The 21134-nt window shown below is 46.7% G+C and overlaps 1 protein-coding gene across 1 annotated transcript in view; it reads right to left on the bottom strand.

The window, feature by feature from the left end:
* Window positions 1-276: 276 nt before the first annotated feature.
* Window positions 277-21134, bottom strand: part of TYSND1 (trypsin like peroxisomal matrix peptidase 1) — a 237792-nt gene continuing 216934 nt past the window's right edge. The window contains exons 4-5 of the mRNA XM_078643073.1: window positions 16561-16746; window positions 277-823 (exon numbers count right to left, since the gene is read on the bottom strand). Coding sequence (XP_078499199.1) covers window positions 606-823; window positions 16561-16746 — 404 coding nt within the window. The 3' untranslated portion in view covers window positions 277-605. The remainder of the gene's footprint in view (window positions 824-16560; window positions 16747-21134) is intronic.

The following is a 21134-nucleotide window of genomic DNA, read 5'->3' as shown; positions in this document are numbered from 1 at the left end:
TTAAAGACACAGAATTGTTTTTTTAAAAAGACTAAAGAATGGAAAGAAAAATGCATTGGCAAAGTAAAGTACTGGCACACCGGCAGTTACACTAAAGTGCACTTCTTTTATGATGGATGTGCACATGTGAGCAGGCAAATGTTGTCAGTTACAGTGTATGAGAATCAATGACTAAAGGTGGAGTTTCATTTTCCAAAGCTGTATGTTATGATGGGTGGAAGTAAAATATGAATGACAATTAAATAGACCAAAAGATAAAAAGACTTGACCCAAAGCTGTAATGTGAATTTATACATGTATGCATATTTTTTTAATTCCCTTTTTGATTAAACGCTGCTGCTGAAACTACTACATCGATATTAAGGCCACTGATGAGTAGAATTTCACATAGGTTTTGCAGCCAATGTCAACTTAACAGGCACGGTTGATTTGTCCAGCATCACTGGTTGCTGCATTTAAACTAAGTAATTACTTCAATGCACTGGCAGTTCAAGACAAAGCACATCATTTCCTTGAACTCCCCTTCCCAGTCCTCTGTTCCAACTTCCTCTGACTCGACCCCACTTTCACCCTTCCTCCGTCTCCTGTGAAGGCTAAGTCAGCCCCTACAGTTTGCTCATATGTATCTCTTTGGGTTTTCTTTGCAGTCGCCACGCAGCTCGGACGGAGTCGCTGGTCCAGTCGAGCTCTTCAAACCCTTTAAGATCCTTGCTCTTGCAATACTGGGAGAGTCCAGGCTGCACCAACGTTATGGGCACGCTAAAGTTTAGGTTGGGATACGTGGCTCCGACGCTGTTGTCCCTTGTGTTGCTTGCAACTATACCTGGAACAAAAAACAGTCTTGTTAGCAAGTGGTCACTCATAGAAGTTTTGCTGTAAAATCATACGCATGCATAATGCATAGGATGAGTGGGGGCGTTCAGGTACAAATACACTTCATTTCTTTATGCACTTCTCCAACTTACATAAAATGCCCCAACCTGTACACGGCATCATTCAACTGTCCAAAACCAAACTCCAGACACCAACTATGGTCCCCCGCAGGACCACGGGAACTCACTGACAACAAGCACCTCGAGATGCTGAGGACAGCACGCAGTGGCTGCTGGTGGAATTTGAAACTAGTGGGGCGTAAGAGCAATTAATGAGCTTTGGGACACATGTGAGCAAGCTGGAATTTGTTTTAGGAAAGTTTCTCCCCCAGAGAATCTTTATTGAAAAGGGTTGTAAAAAGGTGCATTTTCCAGCTCAATGTCTATAATAAATTACGAAAATGCATATTTCTTACAGGCATTTTTTTTTTATGGGCTTTAAAATAACATCATGAAAAGTGTCCTTGGTTTAGCATGAGGCACATTTCATGAGGCTATTTGGTAGCTGTGTCCCATTTCTTTTACTACTACAAAGACATGCCCTTGAACTATGCACTTAGCTTTTAGGGGCTGTGAAGAAATGTTGCCTGTGTGATTGAAAAATGCAAGACGTAGTAGTATTCTGCACTTTGCAAATTAATAGCATACAGAAATCTGTGTTAACTTGTGTCAGGGCTTGCTTGTCTCTTTGTATACTTTAATGCTACCAAGAAAGTCCTCAACATTCCAAGTACCTCCTGGCTAATTGTACTCCTGCCTTGTGCCTCTTTTAATTTGGTACTCCACTATGCTAGCATGGAGGGCCCAGATATCCCTTAAAGCAGGTTGTCTTTTCCCGGAGAGCTTGCCTACAATGAGATGATTCCCTGTCGGTCAGAACCCAGCACTCGGTGACCCCTGAGCATAGGGCCATGTCTCTGAGACTCCAACTTCACAGAACTGGTGTCACAGGCTCCTAGATATCGTTACATGACAAGTGTCATAGGGTCCTGGCTGGTGGCACATGGCCAGTGTCAGATGACCCTGACTAACCTCACAGGGCCCTGGACTGTGTCACAGGACCCCGACCTGTGTCACATGACCATAACAAGCACACAAGACCTTGACCGGTGCCCCAGTTTCCCGATCTGGCTAGTGTCACATGCCCCTGCCGAGGTGCAGTGAGTTCCATATGGTGACACATGCCACTGACCAGAATTCTGTCCCGCTACTGTGGCTCCGACTTGGCAGAGCTTTTCACTGCTCTGAGCCCAGGCTCGTGCTGCAACAGCCAGATGCCAAGAGAGAGCCAGGTTTTGCGTTAGCATGCTTGATTTTTAATTACACGCTTCGATTTGATTGCCCATTAGGATGAAATGCAGAGTTGGCAGGACCCTCGGTGACCCAACTCTTCCGCACTCACTTATTTGCTGATGTAACATTTGTTCTTGAAAGTGATAAATAAAAAAATACACACAGATGATTGACTCTGCTCGGGCACTGCTTTTTATGTTTGAATAATGCTGCACCTTCGTTGGAGTATTTTCACGATCCGACAGATTGAATGTGACTTATGCTTTTACTGGTGCTGCCTACACTGAGTGAACTTCACATAGGCCGGAGCATAAGATGAAAGGCAGCGCCATTTAACACTTTGAGACTGAAAATGTATCTTTCTCAAACCAAACGGTTAATCGGCGCGTTAATGGAAAAATACTTGAAGCTATGACTGGGGATGTACGTTTGAATTTATGCATAAAAGCAAACTGTTTGAACACGTAGTCCTGGCCGGGGGAGGCACTGATTCATGCATTGTGGTTAAGAACGCGCACGCCAACTCGCACATGCACTGTACAACATTAAGCTTCATCACTCACCATAATGTATTTCCACGGGTGCTGCTATGACATATATCATCAGCACAGGGAGTCTGCTGGTTACATATAAGCATGGTTATGGCGCCAACAATGCTTATATTTGACTGCATGCAATTTGCCGGCATGGCGGGCGGGTGGGAGTTGGGGTGGAAATGGGGTAATCGCGGGAGAGATTGGGGGGAGGCGGGAGGGGTTTAATTAAAGAAAACTATTTAAAAAACGTACTGTCCTGCTGCTGGGTGGGTCCCAAGTCCGACTCCCGCTCCCGCCGTCCACCATTTTCTAATTCAGACCTGCAGCCCTCGTCATAGAATAGACACTCTCCCTCCCCTCCACCAATCACAACGCTGTGCACCACATTGTTGCTGTGCCACTGCCAGCAACAAAATATAAATTATGTATACTAACTATTAACTAAACTCACTCACTATGACTATGAGGAGGAATCCTCGCTCCATCCGTCTGACTCAGAGCTCAGCCGTATCGGGTTCACGGGGGAGCGCGTGCCATCACTCTCCTTGTGACTCTGGTGTTCTCGTTGTAGCAGTCCTGTCCACGCCAGGGCGTGGTGACGTCCCAACAGCGCCGGCCAATCACTGACTGCATGGAGCAGGGCTAATACTGCCCATAATGAGACCCGTCTCCCCCGGGTCTCTGCCTGTGTGAGTGCAAGGAGAGGAGGAGGAGGGAAGGGGCTACTGCGTGTGTGCGCATGCGTCGGCAAGTCATAAAAATGACTTGTCCTAAATGCGCACACACTGCTGCTGCCCCCTGCCCTCCCTGCCACGCTGCTGCTATCTGCTAGCCCAGCCTGCCACTTACTGCCGCAGGCCCGCCCCCCACACCCTTCCGCGATGACGTCACTATAGTTAGTGACTCCGACCGACCTCAAGGCTCAAAATAAAGGCATTATGACTCGGTAATTGGTATGTATGCAGTGACGGTCGTCCATGGCTAGTGGGGCAACGCCCCAACGCCCCCAATGGACGAGCCGCCACTGATAGGGACACATTCATTTTTGTTAGGCACAGGGAGATTAAGTAATTTGCCCAGAATCACAGGATGTTGAGCATCGTTGCGGAGTCTCGAACCCAGTATCACAGATTTGAGGTTGACTGCCCTGGCCATTAGGCCACATCCTCTCCCCATGGTGTGCATTTCCACATTGGAAACTGATTTCCACAGTGTAAGAATTTGAATTTTCAATCTTTGTGGGTTTAGAACCACTAGAAATAGTGTGACTTCTGACGGAGTTTGCCTCCCACAACCACAGTAACATTCTCCAGTGGTTTGTCATCTAGCTCCTTCAAAGAGACTTGAGAAATCCTGTTGCTCTTGGATACTTTAATAGTCTCCTACAATGTTGAATTGCACATACTCAATTTCTGCCTAATTTGTTTGTCCTTAAAATGACAGACAAATGTGTTTCTGATCAACATCTTACCACTCAATCTGTTTACTTTTGAATAATGTATGCCTTAAAATCATAATGCTAGGTTGCTGTCAAATCTGTTCTTAAGTTTGAGTGCCGTTACCCGATATTCAGCTGCATCATCATGCTGTGGTAAATAGGGTAAATGTTTGAATACTGTCCTCCCCTCTAACCCCAATGAATGAAGAAGCAAACATCTTATTCCTCTCTGCGGCAAATCTCAAAGCCCCATTTGCACTCAGATAAGTTTCAAAGGCATCAAACCACATTTCCCACCTGACCGGCAGTTCGCCTGGGGTATCTAAAAATGCAGGAGGAGGTTTAACAGCTTGCATGGTTCACATGTTGTTAATAGCAACAGTAAAGCTACAACAAAAAGTCTAGTATCTAAATGTTGACAAAAGGAACTATGACAGTAAGACCTTATAGTGCAATATAAAAAAAAAACTTAAAACACAGTGTGAACACACCTAAGGCTATTAAAATCTAAATTAATTCACAACAAAACTAGATTACAAATCTAAAGTCAACTAGGTGGGTGCAGCTTTAAAATGGTTTCCTGTTCTTCCTTGAAGGCTGGCGATCTCATTCAAATGAGAAGAGTACCGCATGGCAAAGGCCAGTTTTGACCCTGCTGTTGCAGCTAACCAGTTGTCATTTGTTTACGATCGCACATTCTTCATCCTTTCATACTACTTTTTGGAGAGGTAGGGCTATTCTTGTGCTACTATGATCACTCTGGCTGCTAACAGAGATACATTTTCATGGCCTAGCCCAAAGGGAGCTCCCAGTTCTGCCAACTAAAACAAAGGCTTATTGCTCCAACTGGGTATGTACGTGCTTTCATGCAGCGTGAGGTTGACAGAACACTGAAGTGAATCTGCACATACTTAACACCTCTCCCCATGCCTTCTGGCAATTAATCAAGGTATCAATTAATTTCTGACAAAACAATAATTATACCTAATGTGCTCAAATATACATTTTTTTAAGCCTGTTTTCGACAGCATATTAATTATGTGTCCAGCCATTTTCTTGTTATCAAACCTAGCGAATTTGATTTGTTAGAGGAATCATTGGTGTCTGGCACACATGTTCCAAGGCGTGAAAATGACTAGAAAAACAAAGGGCGACCTGATGGGCATTTATACACAAAGGAACTCATTTAGTGTGTAGCTCAAAGGGTAAAAATAAAATAGGAGGAACCCAATATCCAGATCTATTATTGTTTGCGTGCATTATGAATTTTGCAGTTAAAGTGCTAATCAATTTTATGACATCAATGGTACGGTAAGACTGCACCACATCACATGTTAAAACTGCCTCACAGGGCGAAATACAACATCTTTGTACCTACTACAAAATGCTTCGCTGGCAGTCGTAGCACAAGAAAAAAATGGAAATACTTGTTTTTCCCTGGGGAATGGGCTCTGATTACAAGTGGGCCAGAATGGACTGCGATGTTTATGATAAGGACAATTGTTGCTTACCTGTAAACAGGTGGTTCTCCAGTATTGGTGTCTTTCATAGATTCACATGCATGAATATTCCCCGTCATCGAAGTGGGAGTCCCACGGTAAATAAAATAGCAATAAAAAGAATCCCAATAAAGTATGTATATAAAAACATATCACATAAATTGCAACACCAGAAGTACTTATAAGTACCTGGTTAGCATAACCACATAAGAATACATGGAGAAAAGAAAAAACCTGTATAACATTTCCATGTCATTATGTTAGTCCAAACTACAGCCAATCAGGCGCACGCACCCCTCCAGAACCTTCTCCTCAGAGGCTCAGGCCCTCAGATTTTCGTAGCACAGGAGTGACAAAAGAGTCTAGGAGGAGAAGCGAGCCTCTGAGAGGAGACGGGTGGGTCGCATGTGAATCTATGAAAGACACCAATACTGGAGAACCACCTGTTTACAGGTAAGTAACAATTGTTCTTCTCCAGTATTAGGGTGTCTTTCATAGATTCACATGCTTGAATAGAATAGTGAGCAGTAACATCTGGCTGTAAGAGCAAAATCAGCAATGCATAGGTATGAAACTGCAAAGATAACATAACATAGCCAGATAGCGATGATAAAAATAATAATAAAAAAAAATAATAATAATAATAACAATATCATCACATAAACCATATAAGTGGAGGGAAGAAAGCAGAGGCTCACGTTAGTTAAAAAGATTGCGAAGCACCACTTGGCCCACTGCCGTATCGGCTTCGTTGATCGTTTCAAGGCAGTAATGTCTCGTGAAAGTGTGTCTGCTGGACCACGTAGCTGCTTGGCATATTTGCTGAATCGGCGCACCAGCAAACAGGGCAGTAGAGGATGACATCGCCCTGGTGGAATGAGCTCCCACTGATGATTGAAGAGGCTTGCCAGCTTTCTGATGACAGAAGGAAATTGCTGAAGAAATCCAACGAGCAATAGTTGGCTTGGTAACAGAACGCCCCTTGCGCATCCGTCCGTAAGCAACGAACACCTGATCAGATTTGCGAAAGGGTGCCGTCCTGTCGATGTAAAATTTCAGGCATCGTATAACGTCCAGTGAATGCAAACGTTGCTCGTTGGAGATTGAGGATTGGGAAAGAAAGTCTTTAAGAAAACAGGTTCATTGAGGTGAAAGTCAGTGGGCACCTTAGGCATGAAAGCCGGTTTGGTGCGAAGCACAACACAGTCCGATTTGAATTGGATGAAAGGAGGTTTAATGGTAAAGGCGTGAATATTGCTGACGCAACATGAAGATGTTAATGCAAGGAGAAGAGCCACCTTCCAAGTCAACAACATTAAAATCCGCTTTGTGGATAGGCTCAAATGGCGCCTTCATCAATTGCACCAAAACAATATTGAGATGCCAGGTAGGAGGAGGACACCGAATGGGCGGGAACTTCCTGAACAGTCCCTTGAAAAATTGACGAATGATTCTGGAAGAACAGAGAGAGGAGGAGCCATCCTGCCGGAAGCGAGAGATTGCCGCGAAGAAAACCTTCAAAGTTGAGTGGGAAAGTCCTGATTGTGCCAGTTGTAGAAAGAACGGCAGTAACTGAGCCGGAGTGGAATAAATGGGATGGATGTTGGCAGCTGCGCACCAGTGACAGAATCTTTTCCACTTTAGCTTGTAGGTTTTTATTGTGGACGGAGCCCTGGCATTGGCAAGAATGTTCAAATGGGCAAATTCAAGGTGCTCAGGTTCCAGGCTGCTAATTTGAGAGCGGAGGGGTCCGGATGACAGATCTGACCCTCGTCCATCGTGAGGAGATCCGCTCGAGGATGAAGGAGAATGGGTTTGCACTGTGAGAGAAGCAGTGGCACGGCTATCTCCGCATCTTCCATAACACTCGAGGAACTAGTGGAATCGGCGGAAAAGCCTAGGCGAATAGCTCGCACCAGTCCATCAAAAGGGCATTCCCGGACGATTCTGGATGGGGAAGCCAGCTTGCAAAGGACGGGCATTTTCCGGTTCGCAGGGCTCGCAAAGAAATCCATGTGCGGATGACCCCAACGCCGAAAGATGAAGTCCAGAGTCGGCTGATGCAGCTCCCATTCGTGAGTCGAGGATGCTGACCTGCTGAGGGAATCCACCAGGATGTTGGAGAACTCTGGTAGGTGAACTACTGTCAGGGTAATGTGGTGCTGAAGTGCCCAATCCCAAATACTCTGTGCCAGCCGAGATATGAGAAGAGATTTGGTGCCGCCCTGCTTGTTTACATGGTGCATACTGGTGGTATTGTCGGTTTGGATGAGCACCGATTCTCCCTGAATCAGAAGATGGAATGATTTGAGCGCCAGGATGATGGCCATTAACTCCAGCCTGTTGATGTGCCAGAAGCATTGAGACAGAGTCCACTTGCCCTTTATGGACAGCCCTTGAAGGTGTGCGCCCCATCCTTCCAAGGAGGCGTCCGTCGTCAGAATGAGTTCCGGAGCGGTGGTGAGGAAAGAAGTCCCGGCAGCAACGTTGGGCGGTTGCGCCCACCACTGGAGAGCTAACCTCATCCGGGCGGCCACTAGGACCAGATCGTTGAAAAAGCAAGTGACCTGACGCCACTGTCTGTCCAATTCTTCCTGAATGGGGCGACTCTTGAGCCTGGAATTCGGGATCAGAGAGATGCAGGAGGACACCATCCCCAGAAATTACTTCAATAGACAAACTGAAACTGACTCTTTTGAACAGATAAGCGCCACCAAGTGTAGAATCCGTAGCTGACGCTCGTGAGACACGAATGCCTTGGCTAGTGACGTATCCAGAGTGGCACCTAGAAACGTTCTGCAAGGAGCTGGGTTGACCTGGGACTTCTCGGTGTTGATGGAAAGACCGAGGGAGCGAAATAAGTTCTGACAGAGTCGAGTGTCCTGGGACAGCTGATTGCGAGATTGCGATTTGATTAGACAATTATCTAGGTATGGAAAAATTTGACCTCCTTGTAGACGCAGGTAAGCCACCACTGGAGCCATGACCTTTGTGAAGACGGGAGGGGAGGAGCGCAGGCCGAAAGGCAGCACTCTGAACTGAAAGTCTCTCCGCCGTACCCGGAAGCGCAAGTACTTCCGGTGCCGTGGAAGAATTGGCACGTGGAAATAAGCGTCCTGGAGGTCGATGGTAGTCATGAAGTCGCCCTTGGAGAGAAGACGTAGGATCTCCACGAGCGTGAGCATGCGGAAGGATTGGCACTTTAGATATTTGTTCAGTGCCGTAAATCGAGGACTGGAACGCCAGTCACCGGTCTTTTTGAGGATGAGGAAAAATCGGGAATAGAATCCCATCCCTTTCTGAGACTTGGGAACCACTTCGATGGCACCTTCTTGAATCATGACGCAAATCTGTTGGAAAAGTTCTTTGAGGTGCGCTGGAGGCAGACCAGTCGGAAGAGTGTGAGGAGGAATCTTGACAAACTCCAGGTCATGGCCCTTTGATACAATGTCCAGCACCCAACAGTCCGAGGTGATTGAAGACCATTGAGAAAAGAACAGGGAGATTCGACCTCCAACTTTGAGCGGGGAAGGCAAGTCAATGTCTTTTAGAAGCGGAGCCTCTATAGGTACGATCTGGAAGACTGCTGGCGAGAGGACTGTTGCGACTGTGAGGAATATTGCTGATTTCCTTGACCATAAGAGCGGTACTGATTGGATCCGCCGCGAAAAGAAGAGGTGGTGCCGCGTCCGCTCGCACCACGAAAAGGCTGTTTGCGGAACTGCAAAGTGCCTAAGGAACGAGCTGTTTCTGTATCCTTCTTTATCGTCTGCAATGCTTCATCGACGTGCTGACCGAAGAGTGATTCGCCGTCATACGGCATGTCCAGGATTTTTGCATGAACCTCCTGGCGAAAAGAGGTAGAACGAAGCCAGCCCTGACGCCGCAGAACAGCTGCCCCTGGGAGCTGACGGAAGCCAGTGCAGGCGATATCCACCAAGCAGTCTATGATCTCTTCTGACGCTCTCTCCCCCTCCTGAAGAATTTTTAGAGCCTCTGCTCTGGAGGACTCAGGAATGAGAGCAACAAAGGCAGAAATGTCAGACCACATCTGGCGGTCGTAGCGTCCTAGTATGGCCAGAGATTTTGCAGCCCTCACAGTAGTGGAAGCCATAGTAGATAATTTTCGCCCAATGGCATCAAGGCGACGACCTTCGCTATCAGGAGGAGAAGTTATTGGAGAAGAGGGGTTTCTGGAATGGCGCCGGGAGGCCTGTGCGACCACGGAATATATACTTCTTCTCCAAACGAGGTAACTGTGCCGGGATGGAATTGGGCGTTTGCATCAACTTGACACCCTCGTTCCAAATAAAGTCGATGATGGGGACTGTCCGGACCTGTTTGAAAGGTTGACTTTTAAAGTCGTAAAGAAAACAGTCTTCGTCCTTTTGGACCATAGGAAGTTTAAAGCGGAGCACCGCTCTATCCATCAGCTTGTGAAAACTTGCGATGTCAACAGAAGGGAATCTCCTGGAGTCGCAGGAGGGGGGGACGGTGTTTGGATCTGGTAATCGTCCCAATCTGCCATATCGCCATCATCATTGTCATCCTGAACCTCGCCGTCCTCTCGCTCTGGGCGAGCATCATCATCATCATCTTCATACACTGTAGCATGGACCGGGATAGAGGTCATAACCGGAACAGATGGCGCTGCTGGTTGTGGCTGCGGAGCAGCAGCAGGAGCTGATGCAGGCACGGGCGCTGTTGGCAAAGGAGAGCCATGGTGAGATGGCGGAAAACGCCTGCTGTAATCTTCCAATATATATTGGAGATTGGAAATGAGGGAAAGTGGTAATGTCGCTGTAGGAACCTGAGTAGAAGGTACCTCCTCTTGTAAATACGAATTATCCTGATTATCCCCATATTCTTGACATTTTATGACAAGTTCAGAAGGGCTTCGTGCTGTCCGGAATTGTTCATCCTCGTCCTCCTCAGAACCAGAGTCCTGTTCAGAACCTGTGGCAAACAGGGGTGATGGAGGCTTTGTGTCACTTGGAATATTGAGCCGGTCCAAAGGCACCTGGCAACGTTGATGCAGAGGGTCAACAGTGGAAGAACCAGACCCAGATGAAGAAAGTGGCACCAGAGGCAAAGATGCGAAGGATGATGATACCACCGTCGATGGAGTCTTCGTCGAAGACGACAGTAAAGACGTCGACAGAGCCGTCGTCGATGGAGCGTCGTCGACGGAGCCGCCGTCGATGAGGCCGTCGACGATGAAGCAGCCGTCGACAGAGCACTCGTCGACGGAGCCACCGACGGCGAGGAGGCACTCTTCACAAGCTTCGTCGACGAAGATCCTGATGACGACGATAGACTCTTCTTCGACGTCGAGGCGATAGGAATCGTCGACAAGACAGTTTTAAAACTGAGGCATACCTTCGTCCACACAGACGACGTCGACGCAGCCACCGTCGGCGAGCCAGAAGCAGAAGTCGTCGCCACTGTCGTCGAGCCGGAGACGGCATATCTCGTCGTCGGGACGATCGTCGACGCTCCCGTCGACAATTTTGCACGTTTTTTTTACAGAAACGTGCTTAGAAGAAGCCGAAGACGCCTGAGAGTCAGATCTCGGGGGCGTAGGCGTAGCAGGAGGAGGTAAAGACACCGCAGGAGCCTTCATGAGTGAAAGTTTCTTCTTCTTCAAGAAGGGAGATGGCAGATCCTGCACACTGCTACGCTTAGAAGTGGCTTTAGAAGTACCTGACGCCAGGCTTTCTGCGTCAGAAAGATCTGAATCCTTGTCTTTCAATCTTTGTAACCAGAGGAGACGACCCTCCCTATCCTTAAGGGTTTTTGTGGAAAAAGTCCTGCAAATTTTACATTTGCCTACCTCATGGTCAGGATAGAGGCAGTATATACACTTCTTGTGGGGGTCCTCAGAGTAGAGCCGCAACTTCCCACAAGAAGAACAAGGTCTAAACAAAGACTTCTTACTTGAAGACATAGTAGAAACACTGGAAAACCAGAAGAAAGTAGAAAACTGAGCAGAGCTCAGGGAGACTCCCTTCACACGACGTGCAATAGAAAATCTGAAGGCCTGAGCCTCTGAGAAGGTTCTGGAGGGGTGCTTACGCCTGATTGGCTGTAGTTTGGACTACCATAATGACATGGAATTATTATACAGGATTTTTCTTTTCTCCATGTATTCTTATGTGGTTATGCTAACCAGGTACTTATAAGTACTTCTGGTGTTGCAATTTATGTGATATGTTTTTATATACATACTTTATTGGGATTTTTTTATTGCTATTTTATTTACCGTGGGACTCCCACTTCGACGAAGGGGAATATTCAGGCATGTGAATCTATGAAAGACACCCTAATACTGGAGACCCGGTAAATACCAATGCCCTCGGCTCTGATACTTGCCAGGTATAGTAAATACCTCATATATCAATTTTTCCTCTTAAAAATTAGTGAAATGTAACTTTTCGCACAAAATGTTGCATGTCTTGAATTGAATTCACATTTTTCACTGTACTTTCATGGGCCAAACTTACCTAGGGAAAATTTTAGGAGCGAGTTCATTGTCATACATCTTATAATTCCCATCGCTGCTCAAATTTGCATAGGCATCAAAATGTCAACACTGCAAGGGTAGCAATAAGGCCAATATATCAGAAGATTTACCATGAACTTTGATGTCTTTAATGGCTAATATAATGTAGTGGATGATGTGCTGCATGGCTACTCACTTATAATGTCTCAAAGGCGAGACCTATTGTCTATGCCAATGCTTGTTAATATTTGTTGTGCACATTGGCTGGGGGCACCCGAATTACGTGTGAGCCCTGCACCGCAAGTAAATTACCGCACACATGGGAGCCGATGTCGGCGGGCCAGAACCAGACACAGTATATCAGCTTATAATAGCTTCCTGCAAATCGCCAACACATGGTTCTTGCTAGTTGATAAAAATGCTGATTAACAAAATTACCTACTTAGTTCTAAGCCCTTCTCATTGACATCATCCGAAAATGAATTTTCCACAATCAACTCTTTAAATAATTTTTCTTCCCCGGGTTTGGGAACCACTACTGAACTCTTGTTCCACCAACCCCTTTTGTGTAGCAAAACTGCTCTGTCTGTCAAAAAAACTGCTCTGTCTGTCACCTTATCAACTTGAACAGGTGCAGAAAACATAGATGTGCCCTTGCGTTGCAAAACAGGTTTGGCAATATGCACCCAATTACCTGCACTGATAAGTTTTGATTTGGCTCTATGAATTTCATCATGATACTTCTTGACTTTGACTTGTGCATCACTCAAGGTTTCTCTTACTTTTTCCACTACCTTCTCATAGCTCCGGTTAACTCTGGAACTACCAAAATTTAGACTTAAAAAGGTACAACTTTGTCTTTCTCTCATCAAAAAATAAGGAGATTCACCAGCATCCGAATATGGAGTGGTATGGTAACTTCACAATTTTTCTTTCAAGAAGTAGAGAACATTCCTTACATTATCTAGAGCAGCCAGAATACCATCCTCTAAAAATCTGTTTGCCCCTTCGACCTGATTGTGGGCTTTGGTACAATATAAGAGTACCACACTTTTTTTTAAACTAGAAACTTTGTAGATGACACAAATTGAGCTCCATTATCAGACAATAGCACTTTAGGAAAACCTTCAATTTGAAATATCCTTGCTCACTTTGCCACTGGATTCAAGCAAGCCTGGCTGAAGACGGCTGAAATGCCAGAAACCGGTTCTAGGAAGCTTGTTTCCGGTCCAGGGAAGGCATGGCTTGGCAGTTCGGGCTGGACTCTTCCCATGAGGCACAGGGTCAGACTGATTTGCATATGGCCATGTCTGAACTGGGGTGGTAGAGTGGGCTAAAGAATGGTGATGGATTAAACCCAGATCTTTTGACTGTGTGTGTGTTTGATTGGTTCAGATGCTCCGTCCAACATCACCCCCTTTTGTAAAATATTTTAAAGCATCCTCCAAAGCCACTTGCTGATATGCCGACTTGGTCAATTATGGAAAAATATTTAGCACCACTGACAGACGCCAGAAATTCTTGTGTCCCTGGCAGAGGTATGACTGTCAGTTACAATATGTTTGTTCAAAGAGATCAAGTCAACACACAGCTGTAAATCACCATTCTTCTTCAGCGTAATTACAATTGTTGAAACCCATTCTGAACTATCAGTGGGTTCAATGATACCCTCTGCACAAAATACATTCATGTGTTGTTTTAACTGTTGGCGAACTCCCAACGATATATTGCACTTTGTATTAAATGAGAATGGCAACATTTTTAAGTTTAATGCAATGAGTGAAACCCTTCACCTGCCCAACTTTATCCAGAAACACAGCATTGTATTTAGACATGATACTTTCTACATTTGACACCTGAACCTCAACTTGGTTCAATAAAACATCACGGAAAACAATGGAACAGTCAGTACCTGAACCCAAAATTACACCCAATTTTCCTAAATCATACCATTCCACAATATCCCTTCCGCTGCCCGTGACATCAATTTTCATAAAAGTGTCATGCCCTTGAAATTCTAAATTGTCCTCAGGGTAGCCCAACATGTACATTTTGAAATTTCTAAAGGCATCTGGATTAACATCTGTCTTTTTCTACTCCACACGCTCTCATTTTTCCTGAAAGCTAACATCAGACCGAATTGAAATCGGGGATACCAAATCTGCCATTGCTTCCAACACAACCTCCCCAATGAGAACTTCTCCCAAAGGTGCTTTGAAGGCCACACCTACACTAGTAACGTCAGAAAATATAGGAAGATAATACAATGTAAGAACCAAATTATCCATATTGTCACTCACATCACTCAAAGAGTTCCCAGTCACATTTGTCCCGGTCTTCAAGCCTTTGCACGCACTCTGGAAGTGCCCAAATGTATTTCATTTGTTGCAATTTTTTCTCATTGCAGGACAATCAACTCTATTAGCGAGGTGCATTTTGGATCCACACCATTAACAACTGGGTCTAACCATTTTGACATCACTAGATTTTACAGATCTTTTCCCTTTTCGAACTACACACACAGGGGCACCGTCGTTAACCTCCTCCGAAGTCAAGATTTGAAAGACTGAATAGATCTCTCTATTTACTTTCTTATGTCCAGTACCTCAGCTAATGTAGGATTATGACACGCCAACAATCTCTCCTGGATTTCTTTTAGAATCACATTTTTAAACAAATCGATTCATTATGCAACTACCCACATTTAAACCAAATTCACAATTGGTTGCAAGTACTCTCAATGCAGCTACATATTCTTCCACCGATTCCTCCCCAAATTGCCTGCTTTTATGTAGCTGTGCCGCTCCAACATTACATTACGCTCATCAGCAAACTGTTACTCCAGTCTTGAAAAGGCCTCCTTAAATACATCACAGCTGTCTCCTTGATTTCAAGTTGCTGGTATAGGTGGCAAGTTCTCAAAAATGTCAATCGCTGCTGTAAACAGAAAACCGAACAGCATGACTTCTGTCTTTCAGCAGAAAACCCTTTGCCATCAATAGCTATTAAATAAATCTCATATGTCTTGAGCCGCTAGGTGGCAAGTTCTCAAACATTTCAATCGCTGCTGTAAACAGAAAACTGAACAGCATGACTTCTTTCTTTCAGCAGAAAACCCTTTGCCATCAATAGCTATTAAATAATTCTCATATGTCTTGAGCCACTTTTTCCACATCAGTACTTGTTTTCCAAGTACTGGTAAAAATACAGATGTTTGGTTGAACTTTTGTGAATTGCCCATGCCAGAAAATGTGGTAAAGTAATCACCACAATAATACACTTAATAGCAAATGGCAATACTACATGCTTACAATATAATATTGTTTTCTTGAAATAACTAGTAAAACATAAACAAGATTGCTGAACACAGATGTAAAATAAAGTAATACAAAGTCACCAAAGAGCATGAAGGTGTGCTTATCACTGATAAATGAGGGTACACAGTGCATAATTAACAGTAAACCAGACAGTGGTTGCCTGAAAACCTGTAAAACTCCTTGGCTGACTCCAGTGTGAGCATCGCTGCAATAGACACGCTGCACAAATCTCCATTGTGCGCATCACTGAAACAGAAACGCTGCACAGATTGTCGATACTCCTAAAACAGTGCTGATAAGCTGCACTTTGCATGAATACCACACAGAATTGAACGCTACTGTGCATATCACTGATACGCGGTAAACAGAATATGGCCATAAAATAACCACGGTGTAGAATGAATGAATTCTGGCTGGGCTGCTAGGCCAACAGGCCTACAGCAAACTGTTCCAAAATGGCCATCGAAGAACGACATAAACGTGATTCTTTCTAGAGCTGATGGACCTTATGGACCCCCAATGCCTTACACGCGACGTATTACAATTGCTGTGAGCCACACCTCAAGAGCCTGCAATGATTTCAGCAAGCCACGACCAGAGTCTCATGCTTGCACTGTACACAGCATGCACTTCGCTAACGGTAAGGATCCACATACAAGTATATACTTTTACAGTTTTTTTTATATGAATAGCGGTGTAAATAAAGTGAACAGCTACCTACAGACTGGCTGTTGTGTACCTATGTCTCCACACAATTTTTGGCACCCATGCTCTTTTTCCTCAATGGCTGTCAACTCCGTTTACTGCTAATTTTTTTAAGAACACTTCTTTCTTCACAGGGGGCAGACACTGGCACTAACTTTTCGTCATTGTAAAGATGAGATGAGGCAGGAAATTATGTAGAAATAAAATATGTATTTCTAGTGTCCAGGTGAGGAACAACAAAGTGTGTCCCTTCATCACCAGCTCTGTACCATTAATCACCCCATTACACATTCCAACAATACATCATAACAAGGGATAGATCATTATGACATACCAAACTATTCCATACAACAATTAACCAATACAAATTAGGGGGAGGGTGTGGGGAGTCATATTACCGAGAAGCTCTCCGGTGCGTGTGTTGAAGAGCGGACCCCCACTTGAGCCACTGTGAACTGCACACGTTGACTGAAGCATCACAGGTACATTGTTCACCTCAATCACTGCAGACAGGATGCCAGAAGTCACTGATGGCCCACACTGTTTACCGAAGGCTCCAAAAGCAATGATGCTCACGTCGTCCCCTAAGAAAGAACACCAAAAGTTATAAATATCTGAGCAAGGTGGCTGTTCTCACTTTCGTCCTGTAAATACAACAGAAAATAATGCTCCAGCAACAGCTATAATCGTGCAGAGCATTGTCAATGTTCACAAGATCAGCTCAGCTCAGTGACACTAAGTTATTATTAGGATTATTATTATAAGGCGCCTGAAATTGAAATTCAACCACACCCCTTTACATTGGGCTAAGACCCACAGTACCTGTGAAGACGTTAAGAGGCCTATATGGCGAGGATGGCTTCCAAGGTAACTGGCCATGTCCGCTCGCCTCAGGCTGGTCCAGCTTAATTAAAATGCGGTTGCCAGAACCCTGCTTGGTCTCCCCAGAAGCTGCTCTACAGCCAAGGCCATTCATCGGCTGCATTGGTTGCTGGTGGCTAAGCGGATAGAGTTTAAGGCTCTCTGCATGGCCTTCAAAATTCTGAATTTTTCCTCCCCAGGTATTTTGGTCAACCTACTCATGCCTTATGTACCTACACGCCATCTTCGCTCCAAGGGAACCACCTGGTGGTTGTTCCCTGGGTCAGGAGGATGCGTGCTGGGGGATGTCCTTTTCGCACCCTAGCATCAAAACTCAGGAAATCCATCTGTTTACAGATCCACAGCCCGAATAACTACCTGGCCGTCCGGAAGGCAATCAAAACACATCTCTTCCCTCTGTTGTAGGCCCTAGCTCCACCTGTGGTCCTTCTACTCTGCAGTCAGCACCGGGCAGCTGCGCGCTATACAAGATTATATAACATAACATCTTCACCTAACTTTTATGACCCCCCTGAGGCTTCACCCTGGCGACAGAAGCTCCCAGGCCATCTGCTTCCACTGCACTGCATCCAATGCAGACTTTTACTACATGGTCTGGACCGGTCCTGTGATGGTCCAATACTGGTGAAGGATAAAAAGGGAACTCTCTCACATGTGCTTGACCGACCTTCGAACATCTCCCCTAGGGTGGCTTTGCTGGGCTTACTGGAGGACCCCAGTCAGACTCGGGCGGAGAGAATGTTCATTGGGGTCTCCACACTGGTGGCCAAATGGAACATTGCTTGGAAATGGAAATCCTCGCAGGCTCCTTCAATGGTGGAGTGGCGGGCGGGAGTGGAGGGGTGCACCCAGCAGGAAAAACCTATCTACACTGCAAGGGGCTGCCCGCTAAGACATGGGATGATATGGAAGAAGGAGTAGTTTCTTACCTGTAACTCCAGTTCTGTAGTAGGGGTATCTCTGTTATAGTCATAATCCAGTGAATAGTCCCGCCCATGTGCGGGACCCGGGAGCAATAAAAAATAATCTCTTAAGCTGTCTTCATTGCAGTCCTGCATAGACACTTAAGAGAGAATTAAGAAAAAAAATGCAGCCTAACATATACAAGGCTACAAAGGCCACCACTTTATCTAAACAGTGAAAAGGATAGCCCACCATGTCCGGTTGAACACTTTTTTACCAAGTTTTCCTCACAGGGAAAACTTCCCTTCACCAAAATCCTTGAAATGATAGAGAGGAAGGGTTGGACAGACAAGTCCCCATAGGCTGCCATTATGTGTCTTGAAAAGGGATACCGTGCCTTTAAGGAACTCTCCAGAGACCCTCGGTATCCCAGGATGCACAGCCAAAGTCCTTTTACTTTCAGTTCTTTTTGAAGGTGTATAAAGCAAGGCCTGTAGCATACATTACAGTACCATTTTCTCCACCGGGGAGGAGGGCGGGCGCTTATGACTATAACAGAGATACCCCTACTACAGAACTGGAGTTACAGGTAAGAAACTACTCCTTCTGTAGTAGGGGATCTCTGTGTATAGTCACAATCTAGTGAATAGAATGGCAAGCCCATCCCAACAACCAATCCGGCGGTGGAGGAAAAAGACAACACCACTACTGTGGAAAGAGATTTCTCAACTAAGCCTGCCCAACCTGAGCATCTGCTCTGGCATCAGAGTCCAGACAGTAATGCTTAGCAAAGGTATGGACCGACTTCCAAGTGGCAGCCCTGCAGATCTCTGCAATGGGAACATTACGAAGCAAAGCTGTTGTAGCTGCTTTGCCTCTGGTAGAATGAGCCTTAGGCTTACCCCCTAAGGTCTTGTTAGCCTTCTGGTAACATAACTGAATACAGGACACAATCCACTTAGAGATGGACTGTTTTGAGGTGGCAAGACCAGTCCTGACCGACCCATACAAACAATTGGTCTGACCTACGAATGTCCTTGGTCTTATTCAAGTAGAATTTCAACACCCTTCTGACATCCAGGGAATGGAGAGACCGTTCCGCTGGAGTAGAAGGATTCTTGTTGGACAGGCCGCGTGATCGGGCTGTCCCCCCCTCCACACAACGGGGCCCGGACCCTGGCTCTCCTTGAATCCCCAGCAAGAGCCTCCCCGGCGACCCCCGAAGTAATCCACAATCCGTCCACAACGAGACTCCAGCTCCTGAACCCTCCCGTACCGGCTGGCCCTGGTCCCCATCCGCACCATGGCCCCGGCCCAGCCGCCATCTTTGGATACTACAGCACGAGGCCGCGTGGCCTCAACTCGACCCTCACCCTGGGCCTGGCCAGGCCCCGACATCGAGGCACCAACCTCCACCCAGGAGGTAGAGAGACCACTTGGCAGGTCAATGGGAGAAGGAGTCGTCAACGGCTCTCCTCCGCCAGGTGTCGATCACCCCCGGCCGCCCTGGGCGCTGGCTCCACCCCCTTGCTGGGTGTCTGGACTCCCTCATCCCGGACCTCCCGACCCCCAGGCGCGAGGGTCCGGACATCAAAGGGGACCAGACCTATAACTGGGGCCGCGCCAGACCAGGAAGACAGTTGTATCCTGGAGTCGAGAGACACCGAGAAGAACTCATCCTTGACGGACTACTGGCGCTGCCGTAGCCCTGCCCTGTGAACCATCATCTTGGCCTGCTGGCGCTGCCGCGGCCCTCTGCCTCGTGAACCATCATCTTGGCCTGCTGGCGCTGCCGCGGCCCTCTGCCTCGTGAAACCATCATCTTGGCCTGCTGGCGCTGCCGCGGCCCCTTCGTTATAGACTTCATCCTAGCCAGCCGGCGCTGCCGCGGCCCGACCTCGCAGACTCTTCAGCTCGAGGATTGTGAGCTCCCCTCCTGCCACCTCCTGTACCGACCCGGTACCAAGACTGTCCCGCTACCCCCCTTTTCCTACAGAGACTAGAATTAAGAGGACCCTCGAGTCCTGTATCTCCTGTATCGCTGATAACCTTGCAGCAAGAACCCTATATAAAGTGTTGATCTCATCCTTGTGTGGTGTCTATCTGTGGGGAGGGAAGTGACCTGTCTGTACGATCGCCGGAGACGGCCCTCATCGGAGGCCTCTCCCCCAGTATTCGGCCGACCCTCCGGGTCCCCGTCTAACATTGGTGGCCAGCGGCGCGATCCGAACCGACGCATAATCGTACAGAGGGTCACTCGCCCCACAACACACAACCACCATGACAACAAAAGAGAGCGGAACAACGGAAAAATTCCAGATGGAAAAATTGGAAGAATACAACCACCGAGAACTGAAACAATTTTGCATAGAACTTGGCCTTCCAACCACAGGACTGAGCACGAAAGAGGACTTCAAACGAGCCCTGGAATCGTGGGCAGAGACGGGTACGGCCGTACCCCAAACACGAAACCCCGAAACGAGCCCCACGCCGATAGAAGAAAGAAGATCGGGTCTCTCCCCAGAGGAGATCCGAGAACGAGAAAAAAGCAGACTCCATGAATTGGAACTGGCGCGACTTCGCTTAGACGGAGAACTCAAACTGGCGGAACAAAAAATAACGCTGGAACACTTACGGCTCCGAGAGGAGCGAGAAGAGAAGCAAAAACAGAGAGAGCTAGAGGAAAAGAAGCTAGCCTACGAACATGAGCGCAACCTCAAGGAACTAGAAATCCAGAAACAGAATAAAGAGTCCCCGAACGCCCGATCCTGCCTGCCACTACCGATCCCAAGGTTCACATCCCCAAAGATGTCATCAGGGAGTACTACAAGAACGATGATATCCAGCAGTGGTTTAAAGCCTACGAGGTAGCCATGACCTCCCACCGGATTCCCAGGAGCGGCCGGGAGGTTCGTCAACGAAGGACGAGACGCCCTGCTGCAACTCCCGGACCATCTGATGACATCCTACGACCACATGAAGGCCACCCTCCTCACTCGTTACGGACTCACCCCCGAGATGTACCGCCAGCGGTTCCGCGACTGCAAACGGATCCCGGGTACAACTTGGGTGGAATACGTGAACTTCTTTAGCCGAGCCTTCGAGGGGTGGATCAAGGGCAGCAAAGTGACCACCTACGAACAACTTTTTGACCTCATCGTATGGGAACACCTTTCTAACAACTGCT

The sequence above is a fragment of the Lissotriton helveticus genome, chromosome 5_1 (assembly GCF_964261635.1).
Source record: "Lissotriton helveticus chromosome 5_1, aLisHel1.1, whole genome shotgun sequence".
Classification (NCBI taxonomy): domain Eukaryota; kingdom Metazoa; phylum Chordata; class Amphibia; order Caudata; family Salamandridae; genus Lissotriton; species Lissotriton helveticus.
Note: the sequence above shows the minus strand (reverse complement) of the source record. Positions and strands in the feature narration are given on the sequence as shown.